Source organism: Cydia strobilella, chromosome 5 (assembly GCF_947568885.1).
Source record: "Cydia strobilella chromosome 5, ilCydStro3.1, whole genome shotgun sequence".
Taxonomy (NCBI): domain Eukaryota; kingdom Metazoa; phylum Arthropoda; class Insecta; order Lepidoptera; family Tortricidae; genus Cydia; species Cydia strobilella.
Genome location: NC_086045.1, coordinates 2,084,515 through 2,102,445, shown reverse-complemented (window position 1 = coordinate 2,102,445; position 17,931 = coordinate 2,084,515). Strand labels below are relative to the sequence as shown.

The window sequence follows — 17,931 nt, the reverse complement described above, 5'->3', positions numbered from 1 at the left end:
TTCTCTACCTTAACTTCGAAGAACACTGTTATCAAATATCTTAGGTTGACCTGATATCCGATTTCTAATATTATGTTAACCACGGTTATCTAAATTAATCAATGTAAATTTCAAGAATAGCGATATACTTATCTGTATTATCTCATCCTGTAATTTGTCTAATACGAATATTTTTATTTAGATTTCCAGTAAGATAACTAGAATGACCATGAGTCAATTGCTTAACATTTTATGCAAATTTCAATAATACCCAACGATCCGTATTATCTTATCCTGTAATTATCTCATGATCTTAATAATTCTAATAGGATAATTTTGATTATTTCCAGGCGGAGGGAACGACGCGTGTAGGCAGAAGACTGTCAATACACACGTCCACAGAAAGCAGCGCTCTTGGACAAGAGCATGCTTCTACTCCAAGAAGGGGATCGAGGAGAAGAGAAGAAACCTCGCCACGGCAAGCTGTGCGAAGAACAAGGACACGTGCTCCTCAAATTGAAGAGGTCACTGAACCAGAAACTAAACGAAATACCACCGACGAAAGCTTCGATTCGAGAAAAGCTTACAGTCGGACCCGAAACAGGCCCGAACCAGAAGAAGATACTCCTAAAGCTAACGTCATTAGAAGCAGAACGCGATTCAATAGACCAGCTCCAACCCAACCCACCCCTACTACAAAGGCACCAGAGGTGACTTCTCCCATTATAGATGAAAGCAAAATAGAAGTCATCAATTCTACTCTAGAAGAAATAACCAAAATGGTTTTTAAAGAATATGAACCTGTAACACAATCTAATCGCAGAAGTTCAACTCGAACCATTGCAAATGTCACTCAACGAAGACGTAGCCGAGTCAATGTCAGAACCAATGAGCAATCAGACCTTACCAGTTCCGGAACGACAAACTCCATTTCCATTTCTGAAAAGGGACCCACTACTGACAAAATGATAGATCTAAGAGGTTCCCGAAAACTAAGGTATAAACAGCGGCAATCAGATACTGATACCAATTTAACGGGTCTCGGCATTACGGCTTCAAATGAGGTTCAACAGTCTAGTCAAAAGGAGATCCCTAGTCAAGAGACCAAGCTATCTGCTCCGGTAGAAAATGTTCAACAAAGCACTGAGACGAACCCTTTGAAAACGACGACTTTGAAGGTCATGAGGATAGTCAGGCGTCCTGTCCAGAGAGGAAAGGGAAGCTTCAAGCCTAACGCGTCCTTGTCTCTAGCTAAAAAACGTTCAGATGAAGTAAGCGAAGACGACAACTATCCTGAACCTTTTAAAGCGCTGTTGCAAGCTAAAAATGCTTCGGTGAGTTTTATTTAAGTAATCAAATCTTCCTCTTTTCTTACAAAATTGGCCTAACTCACATGTCAAAATTTTAAATTTTCAGACACAGTTTACCTCTCCGAATGACGAGAGTCTGACCCTGAAAGCATCACAGAAAGTTTACAATTCCTTTGCACCATCACAACAGTCGACACTAAGTTCTCTTAAAAATAAATACTCACGGGTAATTTCACATATCACCATTGTACCTAGCATATAGTTTTGTTGCACTGTCATTTATCACTAAAATGTGTAAGAAATTAATATAAATTTGTTTCATATAAAATTGTATGTTTCAGTTACGACCTAAACCCAATGTAGAAAAAGAATTGAAAAATGCCATCAAACCTGATGATAAACCTACAGAAAGCACTGTAGCACCAAATACGCTTACAACCAAAGCACCCAGTTATAAATTTCGGTCTCAACAAACCACAAGAAGCAGAAAATTTAGTCACCTTACTTCTTCAACCGTCTCAAACACAGAACAAAGTAGTGATAAACCCCCTTACAAATATAATAGAAAATTTAAAATGAGCACTACCGAGGCTCCCAAAACCGAACTTAAAATTAATTCCAAACGTGTTGAAACTAACAATCTCTTAAAAAAGACGTCGCACAGACCTACATTTTATTCAAGAAGAAATTCAAGCAAAAGTGACGCCAGTACCACAACCCCAAGTAACGACGAAAGCCTTAATATAGGAAGTGCTTTAGAAAGTATAGCAAAACACAAAGCAACATTGTCGAGGACATCTTATTATAGTCGACAGAGAAATAGTAAAAAAGTCTTAACCACATCTATCCCATCGACGGAAGAGCCTTTTAAGGACAGTAACAGTGTCATAGAAACTGCTGATAGAAAAAACGCGGATAATGTAGACATACCCTTGATATATACATTATTGAAACCCACCGACGTATCACAAAATGAAAACAATCTAGATATTTCACAAAATGAAAACAATAGCGAAAAACCACATAAAATGTTTGTTATTGCAGTAACAAGTAATGAGTCTCCAGAATCTAGTACAGAAAATGAAATGACATCTAATACTGTTGAGGAGACTGAAGTAAGATCTGTCGTGGGTTCATCGACTTCAAAATATCATGCTACATATACAGTTCCTCAAACTACGTCTAAAGTAGAAGAACGTGACGTTTTGAGTGCTGTACCTCCCATTAGAAACATTCCGACTCGAAAATTTGGACGAGGCAGAGTTAGCTCAAGAAGTCAAAATGATGGAGTCTCAGAAGAACCAGTAACGAGGGACAGAGGGGCTGGGAAGTATACAGATTCTTATACAAAAACCACTGAAGCTTCTACCAATGGGGTAAGTTTGTTTTTGTATTATGAGTACGAAACATTAAGCCAAGGGATTATAGCCTGAACCTTCCTAACAATATGTGTTATATTCACAGATAAATCCGGACACTGAAAAGTCTAGACATAGATTCAGCTCTAAATTTAGAGCTTCGCATGACAAACCAATTTATAGAGCAACTGTGCCCACGGTTACACCGTCAACTGTGAGTACATTACTCTTTACTCGTACTCAATTTTACACTAATATTAAACAAATCTAACCATACAAATACACGTGATCAAACTATACGATACATATTTTATACATAAATAAACATTATTACAATAATCTTGAAATTCAAAGCCCCTTTATGAAATTGGCCAAAACATTAGTGTTTCATTTTATTATTGATGTAAATATACTCAAGAACTTCTAAATTTTTTACAATTCAAAAATGTTATCATAGACATTATTTATCATCATCATTCATGTTTTGGATCATTACAAAATTTTCAATGTATAACTGATTATATTGTTCAGCACTACACATACATACCCTACATTTGGGGCCCATTTCCCGAATGGTATTAGACTAATATGATTAGTCCGCGAACTGTCAAATCGTATGGTTTACCATGACATCACACTAATAATATTAGACTCATACTGTTCGAGAAATAGGCCCTTGGTGTACATCAAGTCAATATATCCAGACCATTACCATTCTTTCGGCTTTATATACGTAGCATAGCTTCAGTCTAAATTACACTTATCGATTAACAATGTAATCAGTTCTACACATAGTAATCAAAATCATTTCATCGCTAAAGGCCTGGCTGAAATTCTTCGTGACCGATCGGCTATTGACAAAGTATGTCGACGAGCCACATTGGTTCGAAGAGGACTATAATGACGTCACGACACCAGTGTCCAGACAGAACATCACGCCACCAATCACTTTCGAATCATCCATAGAACTGGTTAATGGATTCATTTAATTAACAACTACATATTCACAATGCTTAACCTTGTCATGAACATCACTTGTACATTTATCGTGTTTTATTTCAGTCTCGAAGAGATGTCGTGCACTCGTTTACTCAATGCATTTACAATTGTTTTTATTATTTAAGTAGTTATTAAATTATTATAATACATCTCTTTGAAACGAATAATGTTAAATAAAGTTTTTGCGTTCATTTTTCAAAAAATAATCGCTATTTATTTTATACATCATCATGATCTAAATAACGCACAAACTTAATGATAATATATCTAAATAAAAATATAGTAGTTTAGCATAATAACACTAACATGTAGTAATATAAATTAAAATCATAATGACTGTACAACTTGTTTTAATCAACAGTTGTTTCATTTCGGCTGTTTTCACCAGTCATTCTTCTAACTTCTTAATCTATCTCAAGCCCAAAAGTAATAAAGAGGCTTTGGTCTTTGCACGAACTTTATTCACAGTTCCAATTGCAAGAGTTTCTTCCCTTTCTTTTACTTAATCTTAGTTCCTACACTGTGCTATCTATTTTTTATTTATGTGGGTGAGCTCACTTCTTATTTCAGATAGAGGGAGATGAATATCAATTAGGGCCAGATATGAATGCTATCACGTTTACTCAAACACGAAGTCCAGCTGAACTATTGAAACTATCAGAAAGTTTGGTGAAACCACACGTCATGAATGTTGAAACTTCACAACACTCCCAGTCAGTTACTGTATCAATATTCGATGCTTTAGCTGATATCCTTACGTCTACACCCAGAAACCGACTATCATCGACAACAGAAGTACAAAAACAAAACATTAAAACCGATTCTATACAATCACTCAACGTCGTGAGTAGCAACATTAATGTAAATAGCGGAGTTTTGCCAAATCAAGACACGTTGAATGTTATTGTAAACACTAATGTACAAAACACTGACAAGACACTAAATGTGAATAACCCATCGGTTGCGGCTAGCGCAGCATCGACGTCGACGCCCCAGTCTTTACCCACACCCATCCCCACTACTCCTGTTTCCGCAAGGAAACCTTTCGCTTTCAAAGTTTTATACTCCGAACCAACAGACAAACTTACGACTGCACTTGAACCAACATCAAACCAGCCATCGACTGACAACCCATCAATGGTATATAACACTGTTTCTGATCTTTTGTTGTCTAATAACAATGTAGTGTCGTCTGAACTAACCAGCATGTTGTCTAGTAATATTAACAATATACTCCGAAATATGGACGACAGGACTAAATCTAGAGTGTCCGCAGACATGAATAGAATTTTGAAGAACTTGATTCCCAGGGCTATAGGTGGTTTAGATAACGATGTTGACTCTACCCCAAATACCACTCCCTACAGTTTAGAGGAGATCAAAGACACAGAAAACGTAAATTTTGATGTTAACTTAAATATGAATGGTAACCCTGCGACCTTTGATCTTCTTCAAAATGTAGGTAACACTAGCAATGTAAATATCACAACTGGTGTTGCTAATACAGTAAATGGTGTAGAACAGCCTGATTTTACTCAGGATGGTAATGACCAAGGTTTTTCACAATTAGCTAGTATTTTGCCAGAATCAAATGATGGACGAACGACGACAGCTAACTTTAATAGATTAATAACTGCTCCCACAACTACTGTAACCGTAACACCTTCTGATGCAGCCAGTCCTAATTTAGCTTCGTCATTCGTTCCTAAAAATAGCGATAGTATTGTTATTGAGAGTGGGGTTAACAATAATGCTGCACCCAATAATCCGAATGTATCCTTCCCATTTTTATCAAATTTCCAAATAGATGATTTCACTACACAGAATTCAGGTAATTTTAATAACACATCAGTTTTGCAAAGTGTACCTATACCCTTCAGTGCTGTACCTGCAACACCATTTCAAAATGACGATGATTCTAACATTCAGGACATCAATGACGTGACACCCCTTCAGCTGTGGATATTATCTAAAAAAGCCCGAGTACTGAAATTGATTGAAGACCTTATACGTGACCATAACAACGAACTGGCAAATGCGACTGCACTGACAGATATGTTTAGACAATCAGATAACTCACCTATATCTGAACGACTGACTAAAATAATGAGTACTATGAATACTACGACAAAATCAACCGACTCCGATGACTCTTCTCTTTCTCCTACTCCTTCTCTTCCTAGTCCTCTTTCTACTTTGCCCTCAAACGAATCTTTCGAAGCTAACCTCACTACAAGTACTACGTCGTCAGAAGTCGCCATCAGTAATGAATCGTTTACCACGGTATCAGCTTCGTTATCTGACATTAGTACAAGTACATCTTCTACATCGAGCAATGCAGAGACTGCTACTGCTATGTCAACGACGGAAGCTATTGAACTATCGAATAGATCGCTAAACGAGTCGACAATGGCTACAACTATACAGGAAATAACCACACAGAGTATTGAAACGGTCACGCCTACAGATGTCGCAACCACAACGCAAGCGAATCAAGAAACTACGACTCAAAATGATATTGAAACAACTACCGAGGTAGAGATAGAAAATACTACAAATACTAACGAAGAGACAGATTCAGCTTCAACATCTATTAATCTAAATAATAATAACCAATCGACTATTCCGAAAAAAGATTATGTTATATTCGGAATACTGCCTAACAACACCGTGATTCGTAAAAATCCTAACGACGACATTTTGGAAACATTAACAGAGGCAAGCCCTTACATCGTTTATGGTTTGCTACCCAATAACACAGTAATACGGAAATTCCCAAACGGAACCAGAGTACCTCGAGTTATGCAAAAAATTGACATACTACCAATCAGCCCATGGAGTTTGAGGAATCCATACAGCCCCATCCATAACAATCCGGCCATTGTCAGACCACAGTCTAACCCCATCCGAGTATCCACTAATGTAGAGACATCCACCTCCAATAACGGAACGGAACGTTTAACTACCACCGACACTGTAAATAACCTACAAAATATGGTATCGACTTCATGTTATTTAGCTTGAAGCGCTTGGTGCTTTCTTTCACTTCGCGTAGTGGACAAACCTCGCATGCGGGGCCTGCGGACTTAGTAAGCTATGCATGCAGTCACACTCTAACCGCTTCTAACAGACCCGTCATAACCTAATTTTTCGTAATTGCAGATATCGACATCGGCACTTAATTTAAAAGATAGCAGTAGAGGTGTAACTACTGTGGCTAGTAAGCCAGCTGAGCAAAGCACAGCCTCGCATGTTTTGAGTTTACGCACAACTACAATGCTACCCTCTGTCGATGAGATTCTGCTTAATAGTATATCTTCGGCTGCTAAAGAGGAAATGGTTATATCATCAATGACGAGTTCCACTCGCCAGCCTACAATATTAACACTGGATATTGATCCGGAGGTATAAACACATGTATATCTCGACTAAAATCACCTTTAATGTAAATCTTTCTCATTCACAATAATAACTTTGATAAATCAAAAATTTCTGTCACGAAGTACCACATTTATAGCAATGGTACTCCATGGGAAAGTTTCATGCATGAATCAAATTTGGTGGATGTATACAAATTATACAATTCAACAAATTTGATACTTTAGTAAAATTAGGTGATTGGTTTATTAGTATATTAGAAGTAGATTGCTACGCTATTCGAGACTAGTTGTTTTATTTTGTACGTAGCACATTTAAAAAGTATTTTAAACCATTACAGACAAAACAAATACGCACTGAAAAGCCTGGTGAAATTAAATTCATATCAATCGACGAAGTGACCACTACTACATCTCCAAACACAAATGTCTTAAAGTTGGCTTCCAGCAAATCACCCGCTACAACTATAACTAGTCAAATGGAGACATCGACTGAGTCTAGTACACAGACACCTCAGATTCCAACACAAGTACAAAATGATGATCGAACAACTACGGGTCAAGTAGCAGCAGGAACTATTACGGACGCTGTCTCAGAATCAACCACTGTTCAAAGCGTGCTAACGACAAGCACTACTGAGGCTAGCACAACACCAATAGCAAGCACTGAACCGGTCACAACTACAACCATGGCTCCAGTGACAACGACCACAGAAACTACGACGACTACTGCGAAAGCGATAGAAACAACGACCGAAGTTAGAACTACTTTAAGAACTACTTTAAGAACAACGACTGTACCACCAACGACTTCTGCACCGACTACTGCAGCTGAAACTATACTCCCATCGACAGCTACCTCTGCACCAACAGAAGGAGTTACTAAAGATGATTTAAAAAGATATCAAGAAGATGCAGCACTTTTAGAAGCAATTTTAAGTGGCGCTGAACGTCTTCCTAAAAAATTAAACTTCAATACTTTAGATCAAAACACCGGTACTTCATCATTTAATACTCAAACAAAGCTAGCATCGGCAACTAAACAGAGCGACGACGATAAATTTTTACAACAACTTCTCTCGGTCGCTGGCAAAAATCCGCATACTCTAACGGTTCCAAATATTGGAGGTAACATTAAAGTCAACGGCGTACAAACTACAACAGCTCGTTCAATAGAAGATGATATACGACAATTTGAAGAGGATACGAAATTGTTGAAAGCCCTGTTAGCAGCTACAGGACAAGACCCAGCCAAATTTAACATACCGACTCTAGACATTAAAACTACAACATTAGTTCCTACAACAGAAACAACAACAACATCTAAACCCACTGAATCAACAAGAGCACAAACAACCACACCGTCAATAGACGCAGACATAACTCGATTCCAAGAAGATGCTAAACTTTTACAAGCGCTTCTACAAGCTACCGGTCAAAATAATGGAAACTTTAAAATCCCTGATATAACGGGAGTAACTTCAAATGTCAGAATAGCGTCTAATCCGCTCACAACATCCCTGGGGTCAAATCCCACAACCCCGATAAATGTTAGGCCAATATACACAACATTGAGAACGACGACGTTGCCCCCTACCACTGTTACTGTACCTACTACGTTCCAGCCTCGTGCAACCGACTCTACAACCGCTCGGATATCTACCACATTCCCACCATTCAGAAGAAGACCTACTGCAACAACTGTATCTACGGATCCAACGACTGTGGCGACCGCTCGACGAGTTCCAATACCTGGCTTCATTGTAACAACAGAGATTCCTACATCATCAACTTTTTCAGTTGAAGAAGATTTAGCTTTCCTAAACAATCTGGTACGTTTTTAAAATTAAGTAAATTATAAATATGCTGATGCCCAAATTACAATACTTATTTAAATATATTGTGTTTGTTTTTCAGAAATCTGTCCTTAACACAAATACAGATAGTACGGATCCTGAAGCGGCATTAGCGAATCGCATCATAGCTCTTGCAGTAGACAGAAGTTTGAATGAAATCAAATCAGGCCAAGGAACTGAGCGCATGGGAAAAAATCTGGTACCTACTACGGCCCCCACAACGACCACAACCACAACGACCACCACAACACCGCGGCCAACCTCAGCTGCGCCTAGCACACCATCCATCGAAGATGATTTGAGACAGTTTCAAGAAGATACTAAACTCTTGCAGGCTTTGCTTAAGGCAACCGGACAAGATCCATCTAAACTTAACCTACCGACAATACCAAACATAAACGCTAATGTGAGTCCGAAAATACCACCAGGAGTTCACAGTGAACTAAATCTTCTCTCAAATCTTCTTGCTTCACCTTCACCTCTCAATGAGCCGTTCGATTCACTCACGCAAGAACCAAAAGAACAAATTAAGACCACTATCACTACAACTCCTAAACCTTTCGGCGCAAAGATTGCAGTAAAAGATGACGTTAAAAATATACAAGATGATGGGAAATTGTTACAAACTTTAATAAACTTGCAGGGCGTGCAAGAAACCACGACGCAAAAGAGTAAAATTGCTATTACAGGTAAACTTTTCAATAACATTTTCAACATATAAAGATTAAGCAGATCAATCCTCAATATCAGAAAATGAAGAACCAGAAAATATTTATTTCTATTCCAGGGCAATCAACAGACGAAGCATTAAAGAAGCTGATCCAGCAAACAAAGTCGCCAGGTATGGTGCAGGATGCGACCAAGATGCCGATTGCGATCAGCACGGAATACGGAAAGAGCAACGATGCACTCCTCGCTGCCCTGCTGAAGGAGCAAGGCTTCGGACCCACCACCGCCAGCTCTTTGGATGAGCAAATCCGTCTCGCCGTTAGTCCAAAATTTTCCACTATTTTCCTACTAGACTACTTCTTTCAAAGGGACAAAAGACATCTAAATCCCTTTTAAGGAAGCTAGTTTTCTCATTTCAATCCCATCATCAGACGCTTCTCGTTCATCTGATTTTCTTTCTCTGGCTTCATAGTCTTTTTAATATACATTCTAATCTTTCTCTTTCAAATACGCATGTTCTATATCTATTTAGGATAACTTGCTAACTATAACCTCGTAGGCATTGCTCAATCAAGTGGTAGTGACGCCGAAAGCTAGGCGGACGACGACACCGCCGCCACCACCGGCGCCGAGAAGACCAATCCTGGACGGACTGGCGTGGCTCTGGCAGCAGTGGCGAGAGACGGGGCCTGGGACAGGAGCCCAGCAGAGACCAAGTAGAAGACCAGATCCTTCCCCTACGGCCGCGGTGTCCGCGTCGCAGGCGACGAGCAACAGGGTCAACTGGTTTGGCTCGGGGCCTTTCGTCGGAAACGCGGACGATAAGCCAAACAACAGAGTGGGTTTTTCAGCACTTTTACTAAAAATGTGTAACTGGGGTAATTGGCGGTGAGGGAGGCAGACTAGATTAAATAAACAAATTGGTCATACTCGGATTTATGTTCTAATTTAGTTTTTCGCTCCTGAGAGTTAAGGATACGAGCCGTTCACAGCTAAATATTATCTCTTCACAAAACATACATTAAAACTTTCAGTGTCAGGCGCCCCATTTCCAATACAAAATGAACACACCTAGCGTGTTCTTGGCAATTAATGTGTAAGCAAATACAAGAATAGTAAGTAGTAGTAGTAGTAGTTGTTATACAAGGGTGCAAAGTTGTATTTTACCCGCGAGTGTAGAATTGAAACACGAGTAAGCGAAAGGATTCTATCGGTGAACCACGAGCGAAGCGAGTGGTTCTAAAATAGAATCCTGAGCGTAGCGAGTGTTTCAACACACGAGAAGTAAAATACATTTGCGCCCGTGTGTAACACAAAACTTTTCACCTCACTATAGCGAGGAAAGTGCAACATCCACAGGCGTTAGATCATCTTCATCACTGGGATCACACATTTCTTTACGATATTATAACAGAAAACTCTGGAAGTTGTGTATTTTTACGCGAGTCGGTGAGAAAAGGTTTTAAGTAAAAAAATTGTTGACAATGTTGACATTTCTGATGTATAAAATGTCAACGATGCGTTTTGAAATTGCATCGAGTCAACTTGTACGTTCAGAATTATATTTAACATCATTATAGAAAAACAAACGTTTCTTATGGAATTTTAAGGTTTATGACTTAAAATCATTAAATAAAGCTAAATTTGGTATTTTTTATTAGATTCTCAAACTATTTATTTAATGATAATTAATATCGAACGAACCATTATCATGAGCGTTTTACGTTTTGTTATCTGTCAAGCTACTTAAACACGCTCCATCCAAGGTCAAATTACTTTCCCCACTAGTGGATAAAACGCGTTTTTCCCCGCTTGTATTGAAGGATAAACGACAACTTTCCGAGCTAGTGAGGGGAAAAATCGATTTCTTATCTGCCTCTATAAAAGTATCGCTCGAATTTGCAAGAAAGATAGAGAGGCAGATAACGAAATTTCGATTTTCGTTTTTCACGGTAGGCCCTCAGTTTCCTTAACTCTCGTGAACGTGTGGGACATTTTCCTTGTTGTAAAGACCAAGTACTTATGATCTAAATATGGTTGTGGACTTAAATTTCCTTTGTTTTTGTACAGTTAATTCAAAAATGCCATGTGCTAGTTATTTTTTTAAATAATTTGTTCCTATTTAATCTAAGTCTGTTAAGATTTTGTATAGCACTGAGGAGGTGGATATTTTGTAAATAGAGAAATAAATTGTTTCGTAAGGTAAAGATTGTCCTTTCCCAAATGTAACATAATATCTCCTTAGACATGAATTTAGTACCTATTTGTATAGTGTACATATAAATAATACTGTTAATTTATTTGTTAAATAGCTTCAGATTTTTAGATTTCGTTTTAGCGTTTTAATAAAAAAATACGTTGGTGTTACTCTAATACATATTATGTCTGTACACTGGTATACGTTGTGTTTCTGAAAATAATCGTTAAATTGGCCTATTTTTATTATGTTGTCGAATTATGTTCCATCATTTTGATAAAACTTGGTGGATAAATGAGATAGAGCTCCCTATTCTGTACATTAAAAGTCATCACCGTAGGTCCTAAAAAATCTTCCACTGAGTTACGAAAAAGTTTGGTATTTTCGTATATACTAACTCACCAGAAAATTTTCTATTTTTTTTTCAAATTCGATGAGATTTCGTATTTATCCCGCCCAGAATGAGGAGCTCTTCAATTCAAACCGGCCAAATTGTATCAAAATGTAACGAAAAAAATGGCAAATATATAAAAATCGGCCGAAATAGATACGAACTAACCTTGCACGTTTTAACACTACCCGGATTTAACAAGGATCCCATAATTGTAGTCTTGAAACCTACAAACACCTAGTTTATAGAAAATTACACACCCGTGATTTCACCTACACGACTTTTGTTTTTAATCTATAAGAATTACACTATTGTACTCATATACATACGGTTTTTATTTTAGTGGTGGATTATCCAGTAACTTCTGGATGGAATAAAAAATCCAAATAAACCGTAAAATTTAAAATAAAATCAAAATTTAATTTACCGCAAATACAAAAGAAAAATAGTTGAAATGGTTGAAATGAATGGGATTCGGGCAAGCGAATGATGATGATGATGACTAAAGAAAAATAGTTTCACAGCAATGTTGACCACAATTCATTCATGATTAATCTTTGGTCGCATTTCCTTTTTTAATTTTTAGTCAAAATTGCAAGATTTATGGGTACTTCGAATACTGATTTTACCTACTAGCCAGCCTATTACCTACACACTTAAGTGTAGGTGACAAAGCCAAAACAAACTTAGTGTAAATAAATAAAACACAGTCAAGCAGAAAATCGATGAAAGTTTGTGCAATGTTAATATTGCTAAAAATCATTTATCATTTATTTACTTATTTCTTGAATGCGGTACAATAAAGATGCATTAATAAAACAATTTTTGATCAGCACATCCTGCCTGAATAGGCATAGAAATAACAAGTATTACCTATAACTATGACTAGATTCTTATGACCTATCATGCAGCATGCAAAAGTAATAAAGTTCCGACCTTATAGTACATTATACTCAATATTTTATTTATTTAGGTACTTACCTACTTGTTTTTTCCCCGACATAACACTTGTTAGTTATTATTGCTTATCATTTATGTAAGTTAACAATAAACCGACGCAGAAAATCATTGCAAAAATTAGTAGTAGTAGGAAATAAATACCTAATTATATTTATACAGGGTGACCTTAGCCATTATACAAACCCTGAAATCCCAAGTAGCGTTACTTCTCAAGAATGCTTTAACGTTAATATTTGTTTAATTAGAACAAAAGATAAAAAAATAAATTTTCAAACAAATTTTTTTTCCAATGACCGACAACAAAAAGAAACATACTGTATTAATCATTGGCAGTGTTTTTGACAATTTGCTTGAAAATGTGCGGCAATGATGACATTTGTCAAAAGTCGGAATTTTATTAATGTCATAAATAAAAAAGATAATCGATAAAGTCGAAGAAGGTGTCATACTATTTATTACCTCAGGAGCTACTAACACATACAGGCTGCTCCAAAGTAAAAAATCGGAATTTGTTAATTTCTTCGTAACCGCTACACCGGTTGTTATGATACTTTGTATACTGATTATATATACCCTAATAATGCATAAGTACATTTCGGCTTTGTCCAATGGCTAAGGACATCCTGTATATATACTACAACTTAGTGTAAACATACGTACCCTTAGTATCCCTGTTATGTCATCCTGAAACCCTGTAAATAACAGTGTCAGTGTAAGTGAAGTGTTTTTGTGTAAAGGAGTGCCGCCTACTATTCTTTTTTTAAATTCCCTTTCATTTTTAACGTAAAAGTGACTATAGCATTTTTTCTAAATAAATACCAGTTACTTTATATTGATTTTTTATGATAATTACTTAAAATTAAATTAGTAATAAATACCTGTAAAATAAGTATAAATTTTCTGTCTAAAAAAAGAAGAAAAAACAGTTAGTTAATACAAAGTTAATAAATTTGACGGCACTCCATTTTGGTGAGTAATTTAACGAACTTTAATAACTGTAACCTACCTAATAACCAATTACTTACTGATTCCTTGGCTGTTGAAATTTAAGCTTAAATCTTCTAAACTATAAAATTTCCTAATTTACCTACTCAATGGATCTAACTGATTTGCCTGTTGTACCTATACTCTTTACAAGCTTTTATTTAACTTGCAATGTACCTATGTAAGTTTGTATGTAATATGTATGTAACATGTTTGTAAGGGTCAAATCTTGCAAGTTAAATTTGACCCACTTCTCGGTTTCCGAAGCTGAAAATTCGCATACATATGTAAGTCGTGTGACAATGCAATATTATGGTGCCATCGAGCTGATCTGATGCTGGAGACAGGAGATGGCCATAGGAACTATGATAAAACAACGCAACCTAATTGTGTTTGGGGTTATTAGAATTGTCTCGATGAGTATTAGTTGCCTGTGGAAAAAAAGTACAGTCAGCGATAAAAGCTTGTACCAAAAATTAAATTTTTGCCAAAAACTTATTTAAGTTCACATCGGATCGGACAATGTGAAATTGCTCTAAATGTGATAATATTTAACTACCTATTGTAAATATTACGACTCAGAAATGTAACAAATCCTTACATTTCTAAAATACAGTAGGTATATAATAATCACCTACATTATACAAATCACTAACAATCACTATTACGTATATAAAATATATACCTACCACTTTCTTTATTATATTGCATGAAAATATTGCACTTGCACTAATTGTATGTTTTATTTATTTAAATTTTGTTTTTACTCAATTTATCAGTAATTAGTCACCAAATTCACAAAAACTGCTTTGTTAAACAAAATTATGGTTAATTCTACTTTTATTTTTTAAGTTAATACCTATAATTCGAAGCGCCCTCTAATAAGCAGTTTTTGTGAAATTCACGCAAACTTAATTAAGCTTCCAAATAATGATCACACCTCGCTTTAGCCAACTCCCTGTGCGTCTAACTCATTTGACATCTCATAAATAGATACCACTGGACCCCCCGAGGGCAGTGACCTCGGAGCAGACCCCGGGACGAGGGCAGTTGGTGTCCGCGGCGATAAACGTTACCAGGGCCTTCTCGCAGTTCCTGGGGGCTGCTATTCAGGTAACTTCAAAATGGAAAGCGGATGGATGCAACAGTGAAAGAAATGTTTGCATAATAGTAATATAATTGGAAATAGGTGCATTCTTATGAATCATTGCCATTTGTCCCTGCCTCATGTAAGGCGACGGACACGTGGGCGGGGTCAAATGGGAATACACCAAAAATTGGGAATACGAACTATGTATGTGTTACACCGGCCAATAGGTCGGTTTGTAATAAGTAATAACAAAATCGGTTTTAGGATATTGATAAAAAGTTAATGCATTCCTTTATCTTATACCTTTAAACGAGCAATCATTCTTGTATATATCTATCTATATTTACATATTTCGGGGATCTCGGAAACGGCTCTAACGATTTTGACGAAATTTGCTATATGGGGGTTTTCGGGGGCGAAAAATCGATCTAGCTGGGTCTTATATCTGGGAAAACGCGCATTTTTGAGTTTTTATATAAAGGGTACACGGAAATAACATGTCTAGTCACTTTAGTAACATTTTGAGTAATCGAGGTTTTAAAATTTGGAACCATGTCAAAATGTATGATAATTCCGTGACCGTCTTTTTTAACTAAAAAAAAAATTGTTATATATATTTTACAGTTACCACCAAAAGGTATAACTAATACTTCATTAAGAGCTCTACATTTTGAAATGAAAATCTCATTTTCCGAAAAAAGTGAGTAGATATGTGCTTTCCGTGTACCCTTCATATGTTTTCGGAGCAAAGCTCGGTCTCCCAGATATACATAGAGATATATATATAGAGAGTGTTGATATACTTAGGTACCTATGAATGGAATATTTGTAAATAGGTGGATTGGATGCGGTTAGTTAATGTAGGTACCAAGGGTACCACTCATACTTAATTATAATTATAATTCAAAAACCAAAATTGGAAATTTTTTATGTTTGGACTTTGTTACAGGATAATGTGCGTTAAGTTTTTTTTTCTTTTGTATACTCGTACTTGTGATAACAAAATAATCACCTATTAATAACAAACTTATGTCATTTCATCTCATATTGACATGACATTATAAACATTTTCAACATTTGCTTTGAAATCAATAATAAAATTGTCGTTACTAACTAACCTTAAACTTGATTAACAACATTTTTGAAACAGGTGTTTTATCACTTTTATCTGTTTCATATTGTACTTCTTTGCTATCAAATAAAATTAAAAATAATCCAAATATTTCTGCATTCTCAGGATTCAATATTTCTGTATTATTTTTTTTTTGCTTATATTAAGTTTCAATGCTCTACTTCAACAATCACAGATATAATTTACGTTAGTACCCCAGACTTAAACGAAATAAGTTTTAAATTTGCTTCTCCTAAGCGCGCTTCTCCTAATAGAATACCCAAACTTGAGCACGCGAATCAGCCATAGGTATAGTATTAGTCACATACATACGGCCGGAGTGGAGCAGGCTCCCTGTATGTTGGAGCACACCAGCATGCTCCGAATATTATAAAGAAACTACGAACATCACAAGACCTTATTAGCGTCTGTGTTAGCGTGTAAAGGTGCTGCAAACAGGCGGCCTAGCCAAGGTGACAATCGCTATCGCTTCGCCATCGAATCGCTTTGTGTCTCTCTATCACTCTTCCATATTAGCGTGACAGTGACAGTTGCGTTTCGTTCGCTACCTAGCGTTAGCGATTGGCATGTTGTCTACGGGGCCAGGGGTATGTGAGAGCGCGAAGAAGCCATAGGCCCGTGGCCGTAGTCGCAGAATATAGTTACATCATAAAACCATCCTTTATACATATATCTAATTTCTGTTTATTAATGCACTTTCAGGGCGCCGCCCAGACCGTCCAGAGCGTGATCCGTGCGGGTCAGCGCGCAGCCACTGATGTATACAGCAACGGGTCCGGGGCGTCAGGATAACGTCTGCTAAACCGCGGAGTAACAGGGAAAGATGTGATGTCCCCCTGGTCGCAGGGGAATCATACTCTACGGAGTCTTGAAGAGTTAGAATAGGCAGCTGGTGATAACAGGGGCGGGCAAAGCTTTTTTGGTCATGGGGACCGTAGTTTTTCTGAACAATTTTTTAACAAGCAGATATGTGACTACAAATGTTTAGAAATACTAAAGGAGAAAAGAGAAAAAAGTGAAATGCACCTCGCGCCCTAAAACATGTAGGTAAATAATAAGGAAGGAATGAAAGATTCGCACGCTTCTGGTAAGCTTTGACCGGTGTTCCGGCGGATCGCAAGTTCGTGTCTTGATCTTGACCGAAGCGGTTAATTTTTCCATTTGTCCTATAGTATACATTATTTTAGTTTTTGTGCTCTACGAGGTAGACTGTTCTGAGGTTAGGTTGTTCATCTGCGAACACATTTCACGCCGTACTTTGCCCATCCCTGTTCAAAATTTCTAACCCTTCAACTGCGATTCCCCACATGCTCGGAGTGAGACTGTAAACTTTTACGAAAGTGTCCTAGTATACACAATGTGTGGAGTGCTCAACATGTAAATACCTAGAATAGTTTAGGGAACTAATTGAAATTGAGCTTTTCATCTTTTACGCATGTTCCTAAAACTTACTGAAATATTTAATTCTTCGTATTTTTTGGTTTTGGATATGACAATGATCTTGTTAGACTGTAAGTAATGAATGTGATGTTAGTGCTACTTTAGTTTTAATATTTAATTAGTGTGTTTTGTAAATAACGCAAGTTAGGTACTTTTCCAAACGTTAGCACGTGTACTTTTGTTGCGAAA

The 17,931-nt window shown here is 37.0% G+C and overlaps 1 protein-coding gene across 9 annotated transcripts in view; it reads left to right on the top strand.

Moving 5' to 3' along the window:
- Positions 1-17,157, top strand: part of LOC134741302 (mucin-17-like) — a 137,894-nt gene extending 120,737 nt beyond the window's left edge. Inside the window, exons 3-15 of one of the 9 annotated variants that reach the window (XM_063674038.1) lie at positions 330-1,313; positions 1,396-1,515; positions 1,631-2,665; positions 2,754-2,861; positions 4,217-6,181; positions 6,809-7,051; positions 7,365-8,855; positions 8,941-9,285; positions 9,523-9,568; positions 9,667-9,866; positions 10,108-10,386; positions 15,074-15,193; positions 17,005-17,157. In XM_063674038.1, the coding sequence (XP_063530108.1) occupies positions 330-1,313; positions 1,396-1,515; positions 1,631-2,665; positions 2,754-2,861; positions 4,217-6,181; positions 6,809-7,051; positions 7,365-8,855; positions 8,941-9,285; positions 9,523-9,568; positions 9,667-9,866; positions 10,108-10,386; positions 15,074-15,193; positions 17,005-17,094 (7,026 nt within the window). In that variant the 3' untranslated portion in view covers positions 17,095-17,157. Of the gene's footprint in view, positions 1-329; positions 1,314-1,395; positions 1,516-1,630; positions 2,666-2,753; positions 2,862-4,216; positions 6,182-6,808; positions 7,052-7,364; positions 8,856-8,940; positions 9,569-9,666; positions 9,867-10,107; positions 10,387-15,073; positions 15,194-17,004 lie in introns of all 9 variants that reach the window. The other 8 variants (XM_063674036.1, XM_063674042.1, XM_063674034.1 and 5 more) reach the window with 8 other exon arrangements.
- The last annotated feature ends 774 nt before the right edge of the window (positions 17,158-17,931 follow it).